The sequence below is a fragment of the Ornithodoros turicata genome, chromosome 4, assembly GCF_037126465.1.
Source record: "Ornithodoros turicata isolate Travis chromosome 4, ASM3712646v1, whole genome shotgun sequence".
Lineage (NCBI taxonomy): Eukaryota > Metazoa > Arthropoda > Arachnida > Ixodida > Argasidae > Ornithodoros > Ornithodoros turicata.
The window spans coordinates 55,919,799-55,946,920 of NC_088204.1; the positions used below are offsets into that span (position 1 = coordinate 55,919,799).

At 44.1% G+C, this 27,122-nt stretch overlaps 2 protein-coding genes across 2 annotated transcripts in view; one reads left to right on the forward strand and one right to left on the reverse strand.

Moving 5' to 3' along the window:
• Window positions 1–7,153: 7,153 nt before the first annotated feature.
• Window positions 7,154–18,020, forward strand: LOC135391598 (GATOR1 complex protein NPRL3-like). The gene is made up of 14 exons (XM_064621899.1): window positions 7,154–7,400; window positions 7,460–7,517; window positions 7,596–7,634; window positions 7,849–8,014; window positions 8,073–8,226; window positions 8,989–9,064; window positions 11,464–11,572; window positions 11,637–11,671; window positions 12,332–12,488; window positions 14,926–15,032; window positions 15,925–16,054; window positions 16,679–16,805; window positions 16,893–17,025; window positions 17,516–18,020. The coding sequence occupies exons 1-14, from the start codon at window positions 7,286–7,288 to the stop codon at window positions 17,670–17,672; spliced, it is 1,563 nt and encodes a 520-aa protein (XP_064477969.1). The 5' UTR covers window positions 7,154–7,285; the 3' UTR covers window positions 17,673–18,020.
• Window positions 18,021–18,214: 194 nt separating this feature from the next.
• Window positions 18,215–27,122, reverse strand: part of LOC135391599 (globin-like) — a 70,831-nt gene continuing 61,923 nt past the window's right edge. Inside the window, exon 3 of the mRNA XM_064621900.1 lies at window positions 18,215–18,979. Within this exon, the coding sequence (XP_064477970.1) occupies window positions 18,839–18,979 (141 nt within the window). The 3' untranslated portion in view covers window positions 18,215–18,838. The remainder of the gene's footprint in view (window positions 18,980–27,122) is intronic.

Sequence of the window (27,122 nt, forward strand, 5' to 3'; positions counted from 1 at the left end):
GCGATTCTCCGGGTCCCGCTCCAAGAAGGCTCCCTGCCTCTCCTGTCCAGAAGCAATTCTGTCGCAAAGACTTTTCGCCAGTTGCAAGCTATTTTGGCTGATCGTCCCTCCCTGCGCTTTAGAGGCGTACCATGGAGTCTTGTGCACGGAGGACTGCCGTGCATTCCCCCCCCCCCCCCTCGCCATCCTTTTTATTTCTTTGAACTCCTAAAGCTTCCCCGGATCCACCCCTTGCCTCGGGGAGTCGCCTCCGCTATCGCCTGAGCGGCCCATTCATGTGGGATACCCGTTTCTTCCCAGTGCTATGAGGGTATAGGGTGAGCTACAATACCCGTATGATGTTGCGGAACCCCACACTTTGGTTATCTCCTCCTGCCTCGGGAAAACGTCTTCCCTATTGCCCTGGCGACTCATTCACGCGGTATCACAAACGGAAGCAAGGTCTACTTCCAATTCAGAAAGTCTTCGAGGCTCCCCAACCCGCCAATTCTCATGAACGGCGGCTATTTCAGCGGCTACCCGTGACCAGCACATGGCCATTCAGATATCTTGTATATACTCTCTGTTTCGTTCACCCCTTGCCTGTCTATGTTCCTACCCACTGCATGAGGTTATGCTGGGCTACCATTCCCGGGGAACTCCTCACTCGTCATCTGCCTGCCTCAGGAAGACATTTTCTCTATTGCCCGAGCGGCCCATTCACGTGGCATAGAAACGGGGGCAAGGTCTTATATACAGTCGCCGACCGATTTTTCGGACCCCGATTTTTCGGCACTCTCGGTTATTCGGACTCGTTCGCGGAACGGCGGCGGGTCCCATAGAGTTAATGTATAAGAACGTCCAAAATTTCGGACGCAGTGCAGCTCCGTCGCTCGATGTTTCGGACTCTGTTTGCCCAACCCGCGAATTTCTCTCTTGGGGTGACGGAAAATATTGGTATCATCCGAAATTCCTATCAAAAGAAATCTCCAACTAAAATATTGAGGCAAAAAATGGGCAGTGATGACTGTTCATTTGCCACTCCTCTGAGTAGAAGAGGTCTGTCGTAGCGCTTTTGCGTCGTCGTTTTTGGCCAACGGCAGAGCACGTGCTGTCCGCCCGCGAGTCGCGCGACAATGCTGTAAAGCGAGCTTCACCTTAAGCACGCAGGCGTTAGGTGAAGACGCCTTGCGGACCTGATGACGGCGGTGCCTCTGCCAGTGTACATTGACAAAATGTCGCTTCGGGAAATAGAAGCTGATGTTATCAAGCAGAGCTAGAAACGCGTTAGGAAAGCATCGACAATTTTTTCCAGCCTACTAGGGCTTAGTAAAGTTTATTTTGAAGCGAAATTCGTTTTTTCGGACTGCTCGATTATTCGGACTTTTCCGCGATCCCCGCCGAGTCCGAAAAATCGGACGGCGACTGTACTTCCAAGAAACTCTTCAAAACACCCGGCCCTATTCCCATGGTCAGCAACTTTTCGGGACACCTGTGACCCGCTATTGAGATCCCTTGTAGATGTACTCTAGTTTCGTTAGCTACCGCTTCAAACCAACAACCAACAGCCAAAACCAAAAACCTCTTGGAACCCAAATTTTTTCAAAAACCGTAACCAGAACGTAACCGCAATTCAGCATCAGCGATTAACCGAAACCGTAACCCAAATTGAAAAATGTGATTTTGGATACCGGTTCATATGAATCGCTTCAAGCGTGAATGCAAACAATTTATTGGACACGGTATTTGTACAGCTGTACAACTCTGATTAGTGGTGTAGTACGTGCTTCTGTTAAAGTAGATCTCTTTCTCACGTGGTTTTCATTCAGAAGTTAATGGATAGCAGGATCTTGGTGAAACAGGGGAAGTCAAGTCCGATATGAAATGTAGCACAATACAAAAAGCAACACTGAAGCTTCCTTAGTTTAACATACAAGCTTTCGCGTGGGGGACCATGCTTCATCAGGTACAAGGTGAAGTTCGCGTATACAAATATATATAGAGAGAGTTTACAATACACAGACACGACAAAAAGTGGTGGTGGTGGTGGTGGTGGGGGGGGGGGGGTACACACTGAAAAAGAATACAAAACAGAAACAACTATGGAAAGCTACCAGTTTTATTACCCCCAAGAGTCAAACCTTGACAGTCAAACAGTCAAAGTTTCACACCTTGTACCTGATGAAGCGTGGTCCCCCACACGAAAGCTTGTATATATTTAAGCTTCAGTGTTGCTTTTTGTATTGTGCTAGAAGTTAATGGAACAACATACTATCTTATGCACTTGGACCCATAATCGGATGACATACGCATGCATTGTATGACATGTATTGCGTACATCCCTTATGAGTAATGAACTGGTATGTTGTGATCATTTAAGATACCGCGAGCATTGCACATTGTTTGTTTCCACATCTGTTTGCTTAACCGCCAAACGCACACAGTTTTTCTTGGCTGCTCGTAGCTTGTTACAATACGAGCAAAATGATGTGGACGAGATAATAGAGACTGCAGCAAGTTACAGGGAATGTCACAAACGGCAAAAATGCACTGGCAGATGGCACTGCACCAACCTTTTGGATAGGGTCTTTCGGAGCGCGACAGATAAATATATTAATTTTTACCCGTTTGGACTTTGTAGCTCATTTTGCAACATCCCTGCAGCCTGCAGGTACGCATGCTAGAGAAAACCGAAAAGAAATACTGCATGGTTCAACGTTTGGTTAACCGCAATATTAAATAGTAAAATCCTTAACCGAAAGCACTCTAGCCGACACTGAACCAGTACCGAACCGATATTTCGTTTCGGTTTCAGTCCCTGCGACCCAGATTAGGAACGTACCCGGGGCGCCACGGCCCCCCTTGCCCCCTTCTTAATTGGTACGCCCTTTGCACTCACTCTAAACACTGAACTTCACCGCATAGCACGCTCTGCGCCACAAATGATAGGGTTATCGCTTCTGATTCGAGGAGACAGGTAGGCGTACGCCTTTTTGTGTCAATTATCATGTATCCAAATTGACACAGAAAGGCGTACGCCCCATCTCTCCTCGAATCAGAAGCGCTATAACTTTATCATTTGTGGCAATGGTTGGCGCAGAGCGTGCTATGCAGTGAAGCTCAGTTTTTAGAGTGCATGCGAAAAATTGAGACTGTATTGAAACCATGGGCATATACCGAGGGGGGACGGGGCTGTGCCCACCCTGAATCTCCAATGTCAGTGTGAAAATAGTGTTCTCTTTAGTCTTTGGTCGTCATGATTATATTCTCAGATGCCATATGAACGTTTGAACACCCGCACAGTCCGCAGCTCCAGGAAAAGAGGTGTGGTAGGTGGGGTGTGCATGCTTTGCCCCCCTCAAAGCATTTTGCACCCCCTTGGAAAAATCCTGGGAACGCCGATGTGTAGCAGGGGCGTAGCCACGGGGTTCGCACCCAATCCCGTTCTCGTTGTACCTTTGTGGTGCCGTTGGTACATTTGTGAAAGAGAAAACGAGGGTGAAATACTCCTCCCGATGCAAAGTTCTCATATAGAAAGGCTCCCAAATTTCTGGCAATGGTTTTCTACCGGGTTACCTGGTTGCTGGAGACGTGCAAGTGGTGGCTCATATAGCAGGCAGGTCACGTTCACAGTTTCTTTCCCCAGGTCTCTCCATTAAACGGAGACTTCGCAACCAAATGATTTCAAGCGTGTGGTATTCCCATAATCATTTACAGTGAACCCTCGTTAATATGACCCCCGATAATATGACATACGAGCTTTACGACCATACTCTTAGGGAACAATGCTGTGAAACCTCTGCAAATCCGCCCCCGTTAATATGACAATTCCGCATTATAACCAAAATTTTCGGGAACGACCATGGTCATAATAACGAGGGTTCACTGTACACGAACAGAACACAGTTGTGAAATATCTCACCTAAAACGAAGGGGGAATTATAAAAGCGACTTTTGAAATTTGCTTCTAGGAGCGTCGATGGAAGTACTTCTTTTTTTCGGCCAACGTCACCGTGCAGTCATACCATTCCTGTGCTGTTTCCTGACCCTCAGGGGAGCAGCTGACCTCTGTTTCTTTCCACCCGTGTCGGAGTAATATCCCGAATTTTGGTCAATTGTTTTGTTTCGGGAATGTAACACAGCGGCTGCGACCGGCATGGTATACTACTTATCCACTGCATGCAGGGTGACGTCAACACGGCAGCCTTGAGACGCGGTGTTGCCAAATCTCATTCGCAGGAAGTCGCTAAAAGTAGCTAAAAAAGTCGCTGCCGCTATTGTGCCCTTTTTGTTCGTTGCATGTTATGAAACAATATGGTGACAGCCCTACCAAGATGATTCAGGGAATGAGCGCAGTGGATGGCCAAGAGAGAACATGAAGAAATCCCAAGCAACAAATAAAGGTTGGGCCAAGCTTGGCAATAGTTAGGCTGGCCTACCTGTCCTTGCTTGGTACATCATCGGTCAACAAGCTTGTTTCTTGATACGGATCTGTACCCTGGCCAATGATTTGCCAAGCATTGGCCAGCCTACGTTGTGCCAAGCTTGTGCCAAGATACATACCAAATTATTCCTGTGGCATCGCTCATTGTCATACTGAATTGTCTCGCGGTGTGAGGTAACGATATATCATTATTTGTTTGTTTTGCTCGTATTTCCCACAACGACAAGTGAGCACGACGTTTCAAAATGCAAAAAAAAAAAAAAAAGTAAAGAGCTTGTTTAAAGTATAAAAAAAGCTCGTAAGATGCCCGAGACCACAATACGACCAAACGCACAACGGCATGTGTTTCCTGAGGAAAAACAGATACTATACAGAGCTTGCCTCGCGAGCTTCCGCAAATTGGAGAGTCCTGTGCGCGTGTGTGTCAAAATGAAGGGTGAGGTGTCTAAGTTTAATTTGGCGCGTACACAAACTACACTGAAATAATGAATTTCTTGTGGTATTAACTTGCCATGAAGGTAACGCTTCTGTTTCTTACTACTTTAGTTTTGAGAAATTCCTCTGGTCCGTCGAAAAGTCGAACTTGCGCTACACCATTCTACGTTACCCTCTCCCTCGGGCGAGATTGGTCTACGCTCTGGCAAGTGCTTGGCCAACGAGATCGTTTTTTGGTACGAATCTGTACCCTGGCCGACGGCTTTCCAATCCTCACTCTGCCTATCACTATGCAACGTTGCGCCAACGTTGGATGGCCTAAAGAGTCGTTGGCCAAATGCCATCCGACCTTTTGCCAACCATCAGCCATAATTGCTTGCTTGGGATGGGCATGAGTGGATAAGAATGAGAGAATAAAGTAAACGAAATTCGGCTCCTTGAACACCTTCTGCGGACTTTTCCTCATTTTGTCACCGAAGGCACTGAACATGGTTTGTTTATTGCTTACAGAAAGTTCCGATGCCTTCTCGTGTTTTTGCGACCTGCTTGTCTTACAACCTCGCATAAATCTCACGCTTGCAATATAGGTGCACAGCACCCTTGTGTCAGTCTTTGACTGGACGAAGGTATCCGTTGAATACTGGCAGCATCTCCCAGTTGTCGCAGTATATTTCTGATGTGTGCGCGGGGCCTGAGGCAATTGCCTCAGGCAATGTGCCTTTAAAGGCACATCGCGGGTTCCTGTCACACGATTAAGTGCATAATTGATATTAAAAAAAAAAGTAATCCCTGGTTGAGGGCTTCGTGCGCGGGGCCTATGCAAGCGCGGGGCCTAAGGCGGCCGCCTTACTCACCTCCCCCCCCCCCCCCACCCCACCTATCGCCGGCCCAGCTTAAAAGAGGTATTTTGGAAAGCGCTTGTCTAGGCCACGTGGCCCGTCAGAAATGGGGCAAACCGGAAACAGCTCAAAGAAACTAGCGCTGCGAAGAACAACGAAACTGCAGCACTGCACGCTGCAGGGAGCGCGCTGAGAGATCTCCGTTACAGGTGATTGGCCCTAAGGTGTTAGGGCCAGCGAAAAGTGGCGCGATTTCATATTATTCTTCGCTAGAGCTTGTCGGTCACTGAAATGTGACAGGAAAATAGCGATTCTTCCTGACTTCATGAAGGAATATTTGTGTCGCTAAAAAGTCGCTGAACATGTCAGAACCTCCTCTGTTTCCTTCGGTACTCACACACGAAATTGATGATCCATCATCTTGGCTTCATTATTTAATAATTACTATTACTATTATTCAGAGAAAGTATGTAACTACAAGATCACTAATTACCTAAAATTCATTAATTAACTCTTTAATTAGGGGATTTCTCACAAAAGTGAGATAACAGAACGGGAGACATTCTTTGTTGGAAGCTATTCCATGTTTAAAAAAATCCTGAAATGTTCACGTGTGTTGAAATAAGATATCCATTGCTGAATTTCGTTATGCGAAGAGTCGAAACAAGAACTACACACTTTTCGAGCACAGAAAGAGCGACAGGGAATCCATGTGAGAGGGCCACGTGGAGCTGATTGGTGTAGAAGCTAATCTGTTGGCCAGATAGACCGCTCTCCGACCCAGATAAGGCGAAGGTTGCATCATTTCTGTGCTCGAAAAGTGCGTAAAGTTCAATTTTATCATTTGAAGGTAATCTGCATTTGATCACAGATCAGCCTTTGATCACAGATCAAAAGGTCATCGAGACCGATGACCCGAAAAAAATTTGGTTCCAAGGGGTTTTCTGTTATCGGTTCAGTTCCGGTTTCAGTTCTGACTTCTCTTTGCATTATGTCACCTGTGCCATCTGAGACACGATCAGCGCGCAGATCTTATCGAACGATCTTGTAGAGAACGACTTCCTTTCTTCAGCGGACACTTTTGACGGGCACCGATGTCTGCATCTACGAGTGAAAGTCACCAAAAAATCCGCTAATCGCAAATACAAAATTCTGTCGCTAAACAGACCCCGAAATTCGCTAAATTTACGACTTTTCCCCAAATTTGGCAACACTGTTGGGACAGAAAAGTGGGAAAAGTTTCAGCGACCTCCTCTCCACGTTCTGGTTTCGGTTTTGATTGTTTTCTTATTTGAGGCACAATTCGTCACATGAGCAAGAAATAAGAGTTGACGGCAGGTATACAGTGGATGTTATGCACCAACTACAATGTGCAGCAATTTTTTCTCCGATCGTTCCGAATAGTTCCGAAGCCTCCCTTTAAGCGGCGCAATCGCTGTCGACATTGTCGTGAAACCATGGAAACCAAGTAGACACCGGACTTTAGATGGCTTCCGCCGTAGTAACACATGTAATTACGTACGGTTGGTACGGTGACCACCATAATAACAGCTGTTCCCGATAGCGATAGTTGCGTGCGACAAATGCTATGGACGAAGCGAGTCCCCTCGGAGTTTTTCTCGTCAAATCTGGCAGCAAAGGCGACCGCCTTCTCTTCCGTTACCCGTACGCCCTAGACACGCAAAGTGAAACGAATGTTAACAGTAGGTATTGAAACGCAGATGTCGACATCTGACTAACGATCGCGCCCAATGTGTTTCAGAAAAGCGCAAGAATCCATATTCGCTCTTAGTGAGCGAAGATACCATTGGAGCCAAAACGTCAGTGCTTATCAAATACTTGCTTTCGTACACTTGAATGAAAATATGATGAAACCTTTCGATCTTATCTGTTGACAGGGCCGAAACCTCACATAAAAACTTGGCAAGTTTGGTGCAGTAAGTAATTATTGCCAAATCTGTAACTTTTTAAAAAGACGAAGGGACACGAAACTTTGGCAGTTTCGATCTCAGCGAACTTGAATGCGTATCGAACATAAAGAACGGCGCAGTGTCAGCGTTTTGTATATTTACTCACACCCCGAGTATTTTTTGCACGCTTACCTTGCCGTTTTGTATCTGTTATGAAACGGTGTTGAATTAAACGCTGCAGGATCTCGGACAAAGCCCTGTCGAACTTATTTGCCACAAAAAGTGAGCTGTGCAATCAGAAGTTTGAAGTGAAGGTGAATAAGGTTCGCTTCGTGGGTCACCCGATGCAACTGTCACGTCAAGTGGCCACCTCCATCCTCATGTTTAATGTCGTATTTGCATTGAGGGTCAGTACAGCAGTACTGGTATCCCCCAAGGATCTAACGAAAGCTGTACCCGATTCAGGCCAACGCAAGCCAAGACATTGTCAGCTTCTACCATGACTTCACACACAAGATTGCCATCGCACTGAGGGCTGAGGATAAGCGCTGCAACTACCTCAGCACAGAACTACGGAGCATGCTGCAGGCTCACGATGACACTGTAGCCATGCCCGAAGGTGAGCTAAAAACTCAATGTGGCTGGAGATGAGGTGCAGCACAGCCGGTTCCTCACCCTTTAGGCCTGCCTATGTTGTTTACAGAGGTAGTGTTTGTCCTTTTAATTTTTGCAGATTGATTGGTACATCAAGTATGCTCAAAAAAGAGAGAAGTGCATTAGAAATGCTTCCCTGCTGTGTCATAGCATGAAACCTACTACATGAAAACTGTGAAAGAGCTTGCTACTTTTGTGTGCTGTTGGGCTGTTCAGATTTGGTGAAAGAAGCATTTTCGTTCATGCCTCCTTTTTCATTAGTTTATGACGCTGTGTAAGAGCTACTTACGATTCAAAGCATTAAAACTTAACTCATGCAAATTGAATGTTTGGGACATCCCCACACACAACACTGCTTTGTTTGTGAGCTTGCCTCAGCTCACTGGCACTTCTGAGCATGCATTTTGCATGTCATCGCCCATCACTTTTACTTTTAAAGAAGGAAAATAAAAATAGATTTGTGGACAACAGGATCTGTTTATTTTCACAGGAAAGGTCAGCCAGAAAGGACGGCTTGCTATTCGTTAATAAATGATTCGTTAGAGCGTGGTCCTGCGGTAGTTAAAAGTAAGGCGATGAGAGGTCAAATGTCTTCCGCCGTCCCGTCGTGTTGTTTTAGGCACACCTAAGCAAACAAACGGCCCAGGTGTCAAAATAATTCTTATATTATTGTACAAGCCGTAATAGAATCGAATGCACTTTTTGGCTGAGTGCTTGTTGCTTTCAGATAGTGAAGAATCTCCTTACCACTTGATCCTGAAACGCAGCCAGTTGGCTAGGGACCTTCAACGGGCATATAATGAGTGAGTCGATTATGTTGGTCACTTTAACATTGGCTCTATACTGTTGCACTACTTTGCCTGGGGTTCACGGACAGTTTGATAAGCTTGCATCAAGTAAATATTCATTGGCCAATTAAATCAAATTTCAGCTGACGTTCAGGGCATATACTTATAGCTTTGTTTGGTAAATTCATGTTCCAAGTCACAAGCACAGAACCTTCACTACAAACTTGGTATTGTGGACAGCTGACACGAGACTTATACCACAAGACCATGAAAACCTGTCACAGTGAAGTCTTCGAATGTAGTCCTCTTGTCGTAATGACTCCTGTGGCGAAAACATCGTCTGTCGTATGCAGAGGTTGCAATGTCTTTTTGCTACACAGCTGTGTTACTACACCACTCTGGTGAAATCAGAAACACTCACGTTTTTGGCATGTAGCAGTTTAGTAGTCACGAATTAAGTTTAGTAGTCACGAATTAAGTGCACTAAAGTACACTTCACGGTATCCAGTTTCTATTTTTATTTTATTTTTGAGAGAACAAACACTCATGTCTATTTGGGAGACTTTTGTATGAGGTTCAGAGAATCCAGATGCATCTGCTCTGCAGCATTTAATTGAAAGCCTATCTATCTTCTTACAACTGCCAGGTCTTCTATCATTCTTGCTACTGCACCCTGGAGCTTTCTGTATTTCCCTGCAGTGTTGGACTTACTGTTAAATTTTTTACTATTGTGTGACTTCTTTATAGTGAGGATATTTTTGCAGCGAGCCCTAACTTTGTAGACCTACACTTAACAAAGTTTGCTCTCCTAAACATGTACCCATACTCTATTTCTTCCCGTGCTTGGATACAGCTTTCACATTTGAAGTATTACCTGCACAATATCTTCCAAAGATCTGTCCTCTAAGGTTACTTAGTGTGTTTACAAAATACATAAATTGTATATAATATTGTATATATATAAGATGTATATATATAATTGTATATAATATTGTATGTAATATACAAATTGTATTGGTCTGTCCATTGCTTTGGTGTCAGACACATGTCCAAGCTTCCCAGTGGGATATTAGGGTCTTAGTTTTTTGGGTTTCACCCATTTCTTCCCCGAATTTACCACCCGAATCACACATTTAGCGATTTGGGTAAAACCTAATTTCTCCTTTAATCAAAGCTTTATGATTGATCCATTACCCCGAGTCTGGGGTAGAGACGAAATGGATGATGCAACAGTGGGACACAACAACGACTCAGGTGTTTCTTCTCTACCCCAGACTCAAGGTAATGTCTCAATCAATTATACCTTATACGAGCTCGCTTGCCTTATATAACTTTGTACTACTTTACTTATATAACTTATATATACTATATAACTTATTTACTACTTATATAACTTCGAAACCACAACGCATAACTGTAGAAGTGGGATGAGGGAGGGACTTCCAACAGCAGGAGGAGACATCACAGCCATGAGGGCAAGGCTAAGGCGTCACGTGGAGGCGCACATGGCTTCCGGCCGTTCCGTGCGTCTCGTGCCTGTGCAGGAGTTTGCTGAACACGTTCGGAAATGATCTCATTGTGTGATGTAATAATAAGTCGCAGCGAGAAAACTGCTGTAGACTATAGGTAGTTGGGTTTCCAGACGTACAACCTCGCAGCCAAAACAGCACCAACCAACATTGTGACAAGCACCTCAAGGAGGTGTTTGAGAAGCAAACGATAGTTCTCAAAGAAAGGTGTCAGGAGCAAAAGTAGCAGAATTGTCAATGGATTACAAAACATAACGGAACTCCAATGCTCTTTTCTCCTACCTTGATGCGGAAACGAAAGTGAAATCCGTGCATCTTGTCACTGTTTCTCACGCAAAGACTTGTAACAGTCATACTAAGCACAGTAGTACTTTAATCTGTGCTTGAAATAGAGTCTTGGGAAGGTGTACCAGAGGTCGAGGTGGCAGCTGTGATGTAGGAAGGTCCTTGAGCAAGCTACGCTATGACACTACGCTACAACACACTTAAGATGAGAGTGATGCTTTTTTGTAAACGAGTGATTGAACTGGTGTTTGAACGTTTCTGAATTGCCATGGACCTTTTAGCACACTCCTCTTTTTGTAGCAGACAGTATGTATTATTATTTAGTTTGCAAGCTGCTTTCTTTTTACATAACAAGCCTAACAAGCCTAATAAACCACATTTTTAACCGCATCATATCACTTCAGAAATTTTGCATCCGAATTCAGAGCGGCACCCAAATTGGGAGCTGTTTTTCACCCAATATTTGCCCCCCGAATTTTGCAAAAAATATTTCCCGAAAACCTCAGACCATTACATTATCATGATGTCTCTTTTGGAGATATCCACCATCTCCAGGCTTTTCCTACAAGGTTTGCTATTTGTACTTCCTCATAATACTAGATTGCACAGCAGTGGATCTGTTCACTTGCGCATCAACAAGTGGATCAACGTCTCTTTCTGTCTTCCAAACAAGGTTCACAGACTGAGTCTCACCAAAAATTCGGTAAAGGTGTGTAACTACACAAGTGGACTACATGTGGTCATTTCACAAAATTTATTCCGTTTTCTTGCAGGCTGATGCAATTCAGAAATGCCTTCTGCAATTGAGGTACTTGCTTTATGGGATGCTTCTGCATGAATTAGATAGAGATAAAAAAAAAAGAACTGGGACTGCTTGCATAGAAGTTGAGTAACACTTTCAGTCTCGCTCTCAGTAGCCTTGGTATAGGGCATTGAGCGCGTGCTCACTGCACTTGCTGGAAGTGCTCCCAAAGGGAATGAGTCTGAGACTTCTACTTAGCTTTTATGCCAAGGGGCTCAACTTGTCCAGCAGCACAATCTAAGTTGTATAATCTGCATGTGTATTTCGATATGTATTGCAAAAAAGCTGAGCACGAAAGTATGAGGATTTCGTAGTATGATTTTGTGATTGGAAGACATGATGAATTCGAATCAAATATCAATCACTCGAAGTATTCAATTTGCAAATCGAATACTTCGAGTGATTGATATTTGATTCGAATTCGAGATCTCGAGTATCCGCACACGCCTAAGTACCTATAAAGAATTCCGCGATGAATTCCGCTTTGAATTCCGGATTTCGTAGAAATTTCGTGGAATCGCGAAAAACCCGGGGCCTTACATATGACCTACCTATATACTTTTACAAAACCTTGTACTGCATGGTCTTTTCTGTGAGACACAAAAATAATGCAATATATACCAGCATTCACACACCCTGGATCGGGTTCCTTCTGCTGTCTGACAGGCCGTACCATGCATTGCTCCTCCTGGTGGACTCTCGAGAGTTGACTGAAAGTTTACCCAACGATTCCTCCGCTGCACTGGTGAGGCTGGTGGCAGTGGCCAGTCCGGTACGCAGCTTGGCCCAACTGGCTGCAGACTCTGACCTCACTCTCAAACAGGCAAGTTGTGGTACCGTGCTTTTGACAAATTTCAGTATGGTGACAGCCAGTCTTGGGTAAGTTACTCAAAAGAAGAAGCTAAGTTACAGTTAACCTGAAAATATAGTAACTGAGTTACAGTTGCTCTTTTTGGAATGTAACTAGTTACAGCTACAATTACGTATGTTTACGTAGCTTAGTTACTTTGCATTTGCCTTCTAAGAAAGATTAAAAAAAGGCAGAATAAACATATCTGTCAAAAACTTTGTTTTAGCACTTGTGTTGTCCAAGTATAATTACACCATGTTGTAGCCAAAAGATTTCCCATGGGCACTAACAGCACGGTGAGAGTTAGTGAAAGGCCATCTTGGCAGCATATGAGACGACGAAATTCGTGGTATTCCTTGTTTGGAAAAGGGGAAGGGTGTTTGAAGCCTTGACAAAACGACTCTAGGGAACGGATGTGTGGGAGATACTGCAGTACCTGAGTAACTTAGTTTGTTATATTTACGGTTGCGGGTTTTCAGATGTATCCGAAAAAATCCGAAAAACGTACTCCAGTAAAATTTTAAGCAATTCGAATTAATCCGAAAAAGTCCGCTTGGCAGATGTTTTTTAGCTGAGTAGTGGTAGAATACCCTCGTCGAAATCCATGCTGACAGTCAGATAATAAGAAGCACGATTCCAAGAAATCAGAGATATGATTGCATAATACGTGTTCAAAGAGTTTACAAGTGGAAGAAGTCAATGAGATAGGTCGGTAGTTTTGTACTAACTGCTTGTTGCCCGATTTAAAAATTGCTACAACAATAGCTTCTTTCCAAATACGAGGCATTTGTCCGGAAAAAATGGATTTAGTAAAAATTATTTCTAAGTACTTCGACATCCATTCGGCATATCTCGACAGGAAGACATTTGAAATTGTGTCTGGACCACTGCTCTTTTTACTATCAAGTTTCAACAGTTGGTTGAAAATGCCAGAAGGAGAGAACAGCATGTCATTGATGTCTAGGATCTCAACACTTAATGTAAAATAAGGAAATTGATCGTTGTGAATACGAAAGACAGAAGAGAAATACTCATTGAAGCGATTGGAAATGACAGAGGCATCCGAGGAGGTAGCGCCATCAATTATGAAGGAGTGCAAAGTGGCTTCTTTCGGACGGATTGTGTGCCAAAACTTCCTTGGATTTGACTTCAAAAAATTACTTAGCGTCACATTGTAGTAAAACTTCTTTGCGGCCCGCATTTTTACTTTAAGAGTCTCCTTTACAGACCTAAACAAACCCTGAGAATAATGTGAGGACGGATGATTATTACATAAGCGCCTTGCCCTATTAAGACGGCGTCTAAGATGTAGTATCTCACGCGTTATCCAAGGGTTGTCCAGATTATGCTTCTTAAATTTAAAGGGAACAAAGCGAGTGATACATGTTGCAACTAATGTTTGTAGTGCTTTATATAAAGTGTCGACATCCGCTGTCTCACTGGGAAGAACAAAGTCATCAAAAGCAAATGATAATTTGTCGATGATTGCTGTATCATTGGCTTTCGTGTAATCGAGCACTTGAATCACGTTGCGGTTGACTCTGGCAACACTGACGTTTAAACGAATTAAGATACCTTGATGATCAGAGAGACCATCAATGACTTCGCAAACATAACCCTTCTGAGCAACACTTGAACTGAGAAAAACCAGGTCAAAGGTTGAGGACCTATCATGTTGAGTGCGTGTGGGGCAGTCAACAACCTGCACCAGGTCTAGTGTGGAAGCAAGATCGATTAGGGACCGACCAATAGCAACGTCCCGATCGCCCGGCGTTAAGGTGGACCAAGACACTGTTGGCAGATTAAAGTCACCCCTTAAAATAATTTGTGATGTGACAGATGATAACGATATACGAAAGAGAAAATATTACTGATTGAACCGGGAGGACGATAGATAGAAGCAACAATGAAAGTGTTAGTGGCAACATTGTTCAAACTAAGACATTCTATCTGATGCTTTGAAATTCAAGTCGTACTACGACCCAATAAAATTTAGGCTTAAATTAAAAAGAAGATCGATAACCTCTTTGATGACCGATGCTCGAGTATTTTATATGTCCCTCAAAGTGTACCTTTTCAAGCATTTACTACTCCATTCCCATTGCTTTCATTTCTATGTGTCTGTACTCTACCTTAACTATGTTTTGCCCTCAGTCATTTACATGCTTCTTTGTGGAATATTGTGCATGTCTGCTGTCACATTTGCATTCTTTGTGCACTCCTCTGGGCATGCCTTCACATGCTTAACACGAGATCAAGATTGGGCTGTAAACTAGTAGAGGGCTGAGGAAATGTTTTGGGAGCAGATAACCTGGTGAAATGGCCTGCTGGTGCTCTAAGAAAATATTGTGAAGAAGCATACATACCACGGCAGTATTCTAACTCTTGTGTGAAACCTTTTCCTTGACAGGTGTTCCAGTTGGCAGCACACCTAGTGTATTGGGCAAAGGCAACCATCATATATCCGCTGTGCGAGAGCAATTGCTATGTGCTGGCTCCGAATGCTCCAACTGATATGTATGTTGTGGGACTACTCATATACAGGGTGTTTTTTTTATTCATTACAGAATGTTTATAAAAGAATTTTTGCAGTTGAGTTGTAGGGCGAGGCGGACATTCTCACGAAGAAAGTATGTAACTACAAGATCACTAATTACCTGCAATTCATTAATCAACTCTTTAATTAGGGGATTTTGCACAAAAGCGATATAGCAGAATGGGACATATTCCTCTTTGAAAGCCATTCCATGTTTAAAAAAATCCTGAAATGTCCACGTGTGTTGAAATATCGATTGCTGAATTTTGCTATGCAAATGAGCTGAAACAAAAGCTACGCACTTTTCGAGCACAGAAATGATGCAACCTACGCCTTATCTGGGTCGGAGAGCGGTCTATCTGGCCAACCAACAGATTAGCTTCTACACCAATCAGCTCCACGTGGCCCTCTCACATGGATTCCCTGTCGCTCTTTCTGTGCTCGAAAAGTGTGTAGTTCTTGTTTCGACTCTTCGCATAACGAAATTCAGCAATGGATATCTTATTTCAACACACGTGAACATTTCAGGATTTTTTTAAACATGGAATGGCTTCCAACAAAGAATGTCTCCCGTTCTGTTATCTCACTTTTGTGAGAAATCCCCTAATTAAAGAGTTAATTTTAAAGTAAAGAAAGTAAAGAATTTTAGGTAATTAGTGATCTTGTAGTTACATACTTTCTCTGAGAGAATGTTCGCATAGTCAAATAACTCAACTGCAAAAACGGCATGTATTTTGCTTGGCTAGTTTTTTAATAAAAATTCTGTAATGAATTTAAAAAACACCTTGTATATATATATATATGTGTGTATTGCATATAACACTTGGCTAGGTAGAAACAGCATATGAAAAGCATTACGTTTCTTTCCCTTAGAAATTCTCCTATACATGAAAGGTTTGCAGAGAAGTTCCCAGGTGTGTCACTTCCTGCTTTCATGTCCAAGTTCTCAGTGCCAACATCACTAAGCCAGCTAAACGATCCCATGGACCTCAAGAATGAGAGGGTGAGGGCATGACAAGGGACCAGTACATGGGGAAGAGTACTGTGAAAGACCCGGAATTGAAGGTTGCCGCTTCAGGGTGAAACACGATTTTTACCCAGCAAATTGCCCTCACAGAAACGTCTGTAGGAATTCATACTAGTAACTCAATTGCATGACCATTTCTACCAAACCACCACAATTTGTTTGAGCAATAGAGCCTGATTTCTCCACAAATTTATCATGGTGGATGTTTTTCCACCCAAATTTGCATGAATTTAGAGCACATATTTATTTCCAGGATTGTTACTCCCAAATGGGGACAAAAATATTTGCCAAAAACTTCAGGCTCTAATCATCAGTAATGATCATTGAAACCAAGGAGTTGCCCAACATCTCCCACACTCCCAAAAGATCTTTCAGCTCCCTCAAAACTATGCACGAAAATAGCCAGGAAAGCCTGAAAAGCCAGCAGATAGTGGGTGCCACCTCCCCCCTTATGGAACTCTAACACCCCATGAGACGAAAATTGTGTGTAAATACTTGGTTGAAACAGTACTGCTGTGCAATCAAATTATAGCTTCTTTCACTACATTGTCATCACGCTGGAGAAGGGCCTTAAATAGTGCTCCCATTTCTTGTTTTCAGAAGCAACTTCTGCAAATCCTCGTATGGATGCTTCAAGAACACATCCTCATGCAACTGCACACCTACATCTACCTGGTCGCTGCAGAGCACCACATGGAAATTATGGCCCATGACCTGGCCAGTTCTGGTGGGTCCCAGTTAAGGCAGCCATTCTGTTCCCATACGAGACGACTGGATTTTGTGAAGCAGTATTGCAAGGGCATTGTATTTGCAGTCACAGATGCTGCAGCTGGCAGCCCCTCGAGTCAGTCGGACGATGGCCGTGCGGGACTCAGCTGGGAAGAAAAGGAAGCCCTGCAGCGGGTATCTGCTTATAGGAATCCAGAGGACAGGAAGCTTTTCCTCAGGTACTGTAGTTATTGTTACCTAGCTGTGCCCCAAGCAGGGGGTGACGTCCCTCTTGAGCTTAGACTGTGGTGGTCCTGGCCCCGCTTTTATGCATAGACATCTGACAGGGTGTCTGGTATACCCTCTCTCTCTTGAGGCACATTTTTACAGGGTTTGCGTGGCCGTTTGGAATTAATTTTTTATTACTGCAGGTAATGTTTTCCTAAGTAAGGAAAATCTCTACTTGTGAGTGTATGCACTGGCATAAATGTCTCTGTCTGATAATCACACAGTGAAAGACCAACCAGAACGCCTGCTTCTTCAAAATGCCTGCACACTGGTGTCGTGACTTTGGGCTGTGTGTTGTGTATGCAAAGAATGACGGGAGTTTTATTTATGGAATAAATTATGACCTAAAAGGACAGTCTGCAGCAGTTGACTGATTTAGAGGATAGAAATATAGTTACATGAGCACACCGTTTCAATTATGTTCTTTTCTTTTACCTGCAGGTTGTGTCCAAGGTTCCGTGGTCAGCATCACATGGAGGAAATTATGTACTATGAGAATGTAAAGCGAAGCCACCTGCTGGCACTGCTGGACAAGTTCCGAGATGTACTACTCACCGTTCAACACCAGGATCCCAGCATCTCTGTTTTCTACAGCTAGGCGAAAGAGAGAGCAGGTGTGTACATATTAAAGAGTCTAATAAATTGTACAAAGCTTTGAAGAAAGTAGTTATAGCAGTTTTGCTCATAGAAGCCACTGCTCAGGTTGTTTTATGTTTGCATTTGTGCTGCTATATCCATAGAGCAGAGCTATTGTAGCTCAGTGTATACAGGCTCTTCCTCTCAAAATAAAGTTGTTGTGTATACAGACAACATTTAACTATTAGGTATTTTTAATAAAGTAAAATGAAGCCAAGCTTTCAATTTTATCATTTTGAAAGCGTACATTGCTTCTTCGCATGATGATGTGCAGAAATAAAGAAAAATGGAAATTCTTTATCCTCCAAGCTTGAGGACTAGGCAATAAATAATCTATCCAACATGAGGACAGTTTGACTTCTCTTAATCTTGTTAAGTTTATGTATTTGTTGCCAATGCTTTGGCTTCGTACATCGTGGAGTGCAGGTTTGCTCACATTTGTACATTTTTATCTGTAAATGTAGTACCTACTTCCACTGTGGAGTGAAATGGTTCGACAAATGATCCGGTTTTGTACAAAATTTATTGGAAACGTTTGCAAAAAAAGCAGACACAAATTGGCGAGTGCGACATCCGAACAGTTTCTTTTCGTTCGGTCGAGTTAGAAAGCTGCGCAACATGCAACATCTGGCCACCGCTTTCCGAGGAGGTACCTGGCCCTCTCTGTCAACATTTGCGTCAAACCTACAAGGTACAGTTATTATAGGTTTACTTTGTACTTTAGTTGCCACAATTTAACTCTGGGTGGGGTACTTGTATAAATTTACAAAATTTAATGAGTTCAGAAATTAGGTACCAGAATGCCCCAAACAGTTAATCTCATTTTCTCTCCCTCCCCCTGACATGGTCCTGTGAAGGAGCATCCTAAATATGCCAGGCAACAGAACTATGTAACCCACGGGACTAAAGGCATTCTGACCTCCCTCTTGTTACGACGATGTCTGTCATTTTGAACCGAGATGGATCTACATTATCCTACACATGCCGCACCGTAGCAGTTTTTTTTTTTGTGTGCGTGAAATAACCTCATTCCACGGCTTGCACAGTGGGGGCGCCACTAAACGTGCAAAATAAAAAGAAAAGATGGTGGCAAATGCATGGTCCCGTTGGTGATGTTGCGTAGGAGCGTTACTTTCCCAGCTGCTTGTAGACATCTTCCGTGACTTTGACGACCAGCCGCAGTGTCTTTTCCCAGGCAGATGTAGCAGCAGGCGTCATCTTGTTCCCCAGTCGATCTTTGAGTGTGTCCACAATGACAACCATCAAGTTCTGAAATGTACAGTCACATATTCAGTATTTTCAGGGTGTCTACCAACCGGGGTTTGTCAGGGAATTTGTCAGGTCGGTCAGGTCAGGAATTTGTGTCGGGGTTTGTCAGGGAAACAGGGGTTTGTCAGGGAATTTCCCAAAAAGTAGCTGAAGTCGAGGAAAATTAGACAAGCGCTGTGACAATGTGCAGCAAATCCCGAGTGCGGATCAGTGGTTGAGTGTAGTTGAGTGGCCATGGCGCAGCAACATTGCCCCGAGTGGCAGTTTGCCAATACGACAAGCCAGTACGGATCCGGGGGGCGGTTGGGCGATCAGCCCCCAAAACGTCGATCGGTTTATACACTGATTTCCCTCTCTCCCCTTCCGCTGGAGTAGGTGCTGATCTGTTGGCCAGGTCAACCGCTCCAGCTACGTTTACCGCTCTAGTGCCCAGATACACCTCCGTCGGCGACGGTTTTGGTCTTGGTCATTTGCATAGCGAAATTCGGCTATGAATATTTTGTGACAGGCTATCTTTCCAGAATTTTTAAATGGTAGGATGGTTTCAACGAATATTGCCTCACATTCTGCCAAATCGCGTTTGCCCGAAATTCCTTAATTAAAGAGTTAATTAGTGAATATTAAGTAGTTAGTCTACTTGTTGCTCAGTAGCGTAGCCATAAAAAAAATTTTGGGGAAGGGTGGGGGTTGGACAGGAACTTGACATGGGGGAGAAGATCTCACCCTCGTTTTACCTCTCCCAAATGCACTACCAAAAGTATGAGTTCGCTTGACTGAACGCCCGGAACCCCCCCTCTTGCTACGTCGCTGTTATAGCTACACAATCTTTTCAAGAGGATGTCTGCATAAAACTGCAACTGGTCTCATGGCTTTTTGTTTAAAAATATGTAAAACATATACAAACGCCCTGTATATATTACAATTCATCATTAGTTATACCGATGTGACATGTAATTTATTCTGCTGCATTAATATCCCGCCCTTGAAAGCTCCACGGAAAATTTCTGACTGAAAAACGTAACAGTAAAAAGCCAAATATAAATAGCCCAAATTGTACAATGAAAATTATTCTGGCTTCGTTTGATTTCGTATAGTTATAAGCTCCCCTGCTGTCAGGCACCCTCTCTCTCTCTCTCTCTCCCCACCCCTTCGGAACGGCTCTGGCGTGCCACATGGCGTATAACTACACGTTGACCCCCCCCTGCTAGGGGCGGATTCAGACCTTCGGTTTGTTGGGGGGGGGGGGGGGCGGTTTCTTTGTCGAAGCATGTAGTGGGGGAGGGGAGAGAGGGAAATCCAATGTTTGGGGGGTGCAATTTTTGTTTTCGGATATTTCGGATAGTATGTTAAAAGAACAGCTCGATCTTTCGGACGCATTCCAACTTGTCTTTGCTTGGTCTTTCAAACCGCACTATCTCGCGAAAACTGGAGGCACTGTAGAACCCAGCCCAATATTTCGAACTGCTTGTTGTTGTTGTCGTCTCCATGTCGCAGTAAGAAGGAGGTATTGTGATAAGTGTGCTAGCTGTGTTCAATGACTGCGTTGTCAATCAGGGTGTTCACAACTGCCATGACGGCGACGTTCGCATTGACTCAGCATATCGTCCAATGGGTCAGGAGCACATACCGGGTGTTTCACGAAGGTCCAAGGTTGAATAACACGTAAGCAAAAATAGCACGTAAACAAAAAATAGCACGTAGAAGCTTTATTTCAAGATCTAGTGAACATCCCTGAGACTGCGGCCAGAATTGAGCCGTGAGCGGCTCATTTGCAAACGCTCATCAGTTAAATAAAATTCCTAACTTTTATATTTCACTTTGGACACTTTTTGGAACCTCTGGTTTGGTAATCGAGATCTCAAGCAAAAAATATTCCACCAAAAAAACTACGTTGGCACTAGTGATTTTTCTATCAATTAATTGGTTTCTGTTTGCATATTTCTTGCGCGGAGCAGCATATTAATACGCTCTTTCGTTTGGCTATCCTGCTCCAATAGAGTCACTAAATAGGGATACCGAGTATCGCATTCCTCTTCCGCGCCGGAGCCGCCGTTCGGCATCCGCGATTGGGCTGATCGTGTCACGTGGTTTCTCCTTCCCCATGGTTCAACGTAGTTGTCCATGTTGAGTCCCCTCCGTCCGAAACCGGTTTCTCCGGTTCCGGGCTGGCTCGACTGCGTGCTGTTCTCCGGCGCAGAAGGGGGAGATTCGCGTCCCATGGCTAGGGGACGCAGCCGCGCCGGACGCAAGATGGCGGTGTCGCTACTCTGCTCCCTATTTAGTGACTCTAGCTGCCAATTACGGGTTCATCCATCTAGTTCACTCGTGGAGGTAGCGGAAGACGAACCCACCGCGAGCGCCGTGCGCCGTGTAATCGTTTAGAGAAGGTGAAGGTGTACCGAAGCGTCTCTTACGGCTGTTCCTTCCGTCATCCCCGCGTGCGTCTAAGGCGGATGAACACGTAATATGTCAGTTCCAAACATGGTTCCAAAGCTAGAATGCACGAAAAGCGCGTAATCAAAAGTGCGCGCTAGTTGTTCTCGTTCATAGTCTTCCTCCTCATTGAAATATTCCACATCGAATATGAGTTCTAGACTTCCAGATGAAATAGGCGTCGAGCAGCAGTCGTGGACGAACTTGCCGTTAGTGCATGTTTGACGACACATAACCGCACGGTGCAGCCTTGCCCAGGGAATGTCCTTACCGCCCTTCCTAAATTCCACAGGTTCCGTGGCGACTTTCTCGATGGGGACAACATCGCCTACCGCTAACTTCGTCGTGAAGGATGAAGAGAAGTGATGAGCTGATCGAAGTTGTAATAGTCTCGCTTCCAGCGTTGCCAAAAATCATTCATGACTTTTTCTCGGTGTCTCAACCGATGCGTAAACTCCTCCGTTCTTGTGGTCGAGCATTGTGCGATGGGGTGACCAATGGAGGCAGCGCAATGCTTCTTTTGCCCAAAAGAAAGTGAGACGGTGTCAGAGCATCAAACTCGTCTGGCTCTCTTTCATAACCTCCCTTTTGTAAACAAATGGCATCATTGCGTTCGACAGCACCACCAATTTGATAGAATTAAACTACGCTCCAAGCTATAGGGGGCGAACAAGGTCGCGCCCGAAAGCCACGGTCTTGAGGGGATTACGATGGTCTCTGAAATGAACGCGACCTTCGGTCCTACTTTTCTTTCAGTAGGAGGCAGCGAACCAGTGCCCATTGATGGAACCCGGCCCTCCCCTTCCGATTTGTTTCGGTTTCAGTCTGTCTACCAACGTCATGATGACGTTTCTCGGGTAGAGGTCTATTGGCAGTGTTTACCTAAACATTATCGGATCAACTCTTTATCTCGCGAGAGATTTTGCCACTGCTTCGGACCGCTTTTATCAAATTTAATTGCCGACAAATAGAATTTTCTCAACTGATATCCGAAATTTTTCCCAGTCCACCTCACGTCAATTTTTGCAGAAACAGAACGCGTCGGATTTACCCCATGGCATTGCAAGATACTCCTCGCATTGCAAGATACATCCCCTACTACTTCGCAAATAGCCGAAAGAAAGTAAGCGAAAACCATCGTTTCGAGGCGCACAAATAGACCTCTACCATAGAAACGTCATCATGACGTTGGTAGACAGACTGAAACCGAAACAAATATGAAGGGGAGGTCTGGGTTCCACGAATGGGCACTCCTTGGCTGCCTCCGGTTGAAAGAAACGTAGGACCGAAGGTCGCGTCCCTTTCAGGATTCCCTATGTAATCCCCTCAAGAACGGTGCTTTCGAGCGCGACCTTGTTCGTCCCTAGTTTCGAGCGTTTCGAGCGTAGTCTACCAGATTGGTGGTGCTGTCGAACACTATGACGTCATTTGTTTACAAACAGGGAGAGGTCTATTCCCCGCACACCACCTGGAAACGAGGCGAAGGACAAACGAAAATGTGATGCCTTGGAGGAAGAAGAGTGCAATCGGGTACTTGCGTTTTCGGCATGTAGCACCATGTGCAAGAGTATAATTCGGAATTTTGCGGAACATGCCGAATTAATAATAATAAAAAACAACTGTTTTTAGGCATTTTTCGGGAATTGCCGAAAATGTGGAACCGTATAGTTATTTGCTATATGTCATTCGTATAGGAAATCAGGTTTTCCGGGTACATCTCGCAAAGAACTGTAAAATTACAGCCCAGAAATCGCAGTCTACTTTACAACAATCCTGCTACCCGGACTACGTGGAGTAAAGAAATCTCCCGTAATTGACTGATATATTTTCTTCTCAGGCAGTTTAGGAATCTCGACAGAAGTGACAGTGGGAATTGAACTTTTAATAGCACAAGAAGAATGGCGATTGAAGTGCGCAGGTTGCATAAAGAGGATTACGTTGAAGACTTTGAAGATCTCTCAACCTTCTTCATTATCTCCGGAGACGAGTTCTTTTGTGACGGCGAACATAGCGCCTACACGTACTCGTGTATAAGGAGACAATACATAATAGATTCGTCGTCAGGTTTCATCTAAAGCTACCAAGGGTACTATAGGCTGTGCTGTCCACATAAGCTACATATGGGACGCGACGAAGGGGAGCATTCATAAAATCCAATTTCGTGCTACCGTATGCGTGTTTTATGCGCTTTTCTCTTGCGTGTCCCAACCAATGATTTATCGGCTCTCCCTGCCCCCTCCCTGCACCTCTCAACTGTTTGTGTTACCCCTAACTTTTCCCCCTGTGCACCCCCCTACAGGTGGAACTTCGTTGTTTCATGTTTAGACACCTGTCGGGTTCTGGATAACAACTGGTCCCAACATCCAAAACAAGGTGGATATGCTGGGATGCATGGGTCAGGGTTGCGGAGTTGAGACTCTGGAGTTTGAATGATTCCGGAATCATTCCAGATTTAGCAGAGCCCGGAATGGGAATTGGAATGGCGGAAACTGTCCTAGGAATGAGAATGCAATGGTCTGGGTGCCCCAGCGGCAGTTTTGGTTTCAACGTGCTGGTTTCTGCCCTCGCACCCTTTGCACTGCACCTGCACACGAATAACCTTGTCTTTGTGCTTTTTCCGTGCTTGGTAATGTCAATCTCCTCTACCACTGCTGGACTTGCCAGTATGGTTACCGGTACCTTTTCTTTTATTGAGGGAACTAACGGAATGGAATTGGGTTGCCAAGCCATTCCAGGAGTGGAAACTGACTATACCTTTTCATTCCGAGGAATTGAAAGGAATGGAATTATCGCAAATCTCCATTCCCCGGAGTGGAATTGGAACGGAATGAGACCCCATTCCGCAACCCTGGCATGGATGTTGACATTCTTTGTGACGGAGTTCCTGTTACGGCCAACGAAGGCTTGAAAGTTAAGAGGGGATACCACCTCCAGCGGCCCCATGTATTTTCTATGGGACAAACTTTGCAGCCTCTTTCGGTAAATAATGAACCGATATTCACGAGACTGGTCTTGTTGGATAGCATTCGGAAGTGCGCTTTGTCGCTTCAGGAAAAAAAATATTGCTTTTCTCAAGACATTTTTCTAAACGCGTTATTGAAGTACAAAAAATTACCAAAATTGGATACTCAAGCTTTGACACGCTCTGATAAAAAAAGTAAGAGACCTATGAGGAAATTTTCCTGGAGCGGCAAAGCAAAAATCTTTCTAGAGCATTTTAACACGAGGCTCATCCACATCCGATTATCTGTTCTCTCGATATATGATAAAATGTGAAGGTTGGTAACGCGATGCATTTTGCGCCTCCCTGTGGCGCCATATCGCGGGCTAAAGGGGTACAAAGAATCCCTCCGCCACACAGCAGCGTAAGTCCAACACCCTATCCTAGATTCCCTTTCCTGAAAGGTTCCATTCCCTCTGATGAAGTCTTTGAAACAGCTCTTTTTGGAAGATTAGGTAAGGGAATGACAAAAGCGTCTGCTGTTTGGGATTGTTGGAGATAGTATGTGTGTCGCAATCTCCCAGTCTGTTCCCTGCCTAGGGTTTTTCCGACCTGATCGGTATGGCAATGCAAGTTTTCCGGCAGGCAAGTCTGCAGCTATGTCGATCACCCTTGTTTGTTTTCGGTGCACAGTGGCCGCCAATTTTTCGGTGAAAGGACCATGTATCCTACTTTTATATGGTGCTGTCTTTGAAAGCATACAAGTTTTTAATTGCACTGAGTATGAAAATCGGCACTGCTTTTGTTATTAGTTGCTCCGGTGCAGGGTTTTAGGAAAAAATGCCCCCACCCCCCAAATAATCAAAATGCCACCGAAAAAAATTATCAGCTGGAAGAAATGTGCGCAAAAAAAAAATGTCCCCTGAGGGACGTCCAATATTGATGCGCGTGGGCTTGTTCACTTTGGACGTCGGCTTTTTGCTACAGTGTGAATAAACACGGAGGGGGGGGGGGGGGGGGATATGAAGATGAATTAAAGAAAAAGGGAAAAAAGGAAAGGTCAACCGAAACGAGTAGTCGTATATTCTGTTTGAATTCCGAATCAAACATGCAAGTCAACGTTCGAATTCCTAATCGCATCGATGTTTCTTCCAAACCGAAAACATTTCAATAATTGATTGATTGATTATTTAAAAGAAAACCAGGGAGAAACATTTCAATAATGTCGAAGCTGCACACGTTAGACTAGAGGGCATAGGGTTCCATGTTAGCGCTGCTCCAGCATGGAAAGCAACGGAGGACACGAAACGTCTAGGTAAATTGTAGCAAGATAAGCCAAGTTGATAAGGAAATTTAAAGATTACGTCCGTTTCATGCTGAATAATGATTTCGCATGTAGTGGATACCATGCGTACGGGTGTAGGAAAAAAATGGTCGACAAAAAATGGCCCCTCGAGCAATCTTGTGCCCGTTACTCGACAAAAGTAATTGATTACCGTTACCGTTACTTCTACGCAAAAGCTAATTTACTACCGTTACCAGTTTCTCTGGAGAAGCGGGGGATGTGCAGAACGTTTTCTACGTTGTAGCGTTAGAAACAGTGTAGCAATTCTTTTGACCTCAGACCACCGTCAAATTGCTAATTTTTGTAGGTCAGAAGTAGTTGAGTGCGCAAGTTACAGCAAACGCACACACACACAAAATATAGAAATGTATTTTATAAGAATGGAGATATGAACTCGTTCCTGGACATTTCATGGAGCACCGTTTCATCGAACGCCATTTCGTCGAATGAACGTTTCATCAAACGCAGATTCACCGAAACCGAAAATCGAAAAAGACTGCAGATGCATATTATAAACAACGTTGAACTAAGGTTTTATATGGCTGTTAATTCAATATTTTTCGTTGTACCATGGCGAAATTATCTTCGTAGCACCCGCAGATTTCGGGTAGCTTACGCGCACATATCGCTATCCCATTTCAGATCTTTCCCTACCAATGAAAAAGGTGCCCAGAAAATGTAGAGGTTGCTCCCAGCTTGGGGTCTTTTTTTTTTTTTTTTTTCAATATGTGTCCTACTGGTATGCGTTATTGTTCCGCACTGTTCTATTCCGCTGTGCTGTTCGTGAATGACAAAGATATGAAAATAACCAGTGGTCTCCCCTCTTCGGCTGAAAAACCAAACAGAAAAAAGAAGAAAAATTTCGCATATTCGTTTCGAATACAGCTATTTACAATTCGTTTCGCATGTAGTGCCCCTGCGAATTAATTTCTATCGGAATGAAGTTCACCAGGGCGCCGACAATCGCTCATCGGACAAGAGCTCGCCCAACGATATCGCTCACATTTTTACCGACTGCGACTCTTTTACTGCCATGGCCTTTTCTTTTTCTTCTGTGGGTTCATATTCTAGGACCATTTATTCCGTCACCCATAAGTCAGACATCGAATAGGACGAAGGTATGACATTGAATAGGACGAAGGTATGACATTGTAGTAGAAGTTCTAAACAAAAGTGTTTTGTCGCCTATTTGTGTCCCCCTGCCCGATTGTGACCGTTTCCAATAAAGGAGAAATAAAAAATGGTATGAGACTCGTAAACATCAAGCATAGACATGAAAGAACTAAGATGTGGGTTCGAGTCCTACAGCTGGCTAACCTTTTCAGTGACTTTCTTCTTTCATCGTTAATCAAGCATAGGTTCGCTTGCGTGTGTGTTTTGCAGATTGGAGAAATTCTATATGGTAATGTAATCAATCAATCAAT

Bases quoted from the DNA above. Each gene is read 5' to 3' on its own strand.
- LOC135391598 (XM_064621899.1), top strand. From the start codon at position 7,286: ATGGACGAAGCGAGTCCCCTCGGAGTTTTTCTCGTCAAATCTGGCAGC. The intron at 7,635-7,848 runs GTAAGTAATTAT...TAAACGCTGCAG, and splicing joins AACTTGGCAAGTTTGGTGCA to GATCTCGGACAAAGCCCTGT. The intron at 17,026-17,515 runs GTACTGTAGTTA...TTTTACCTGCAG, and splicing joins GACAGGAAGCTTTTCCTCAG to GTTGTGTCCAAGGTTCCGTG.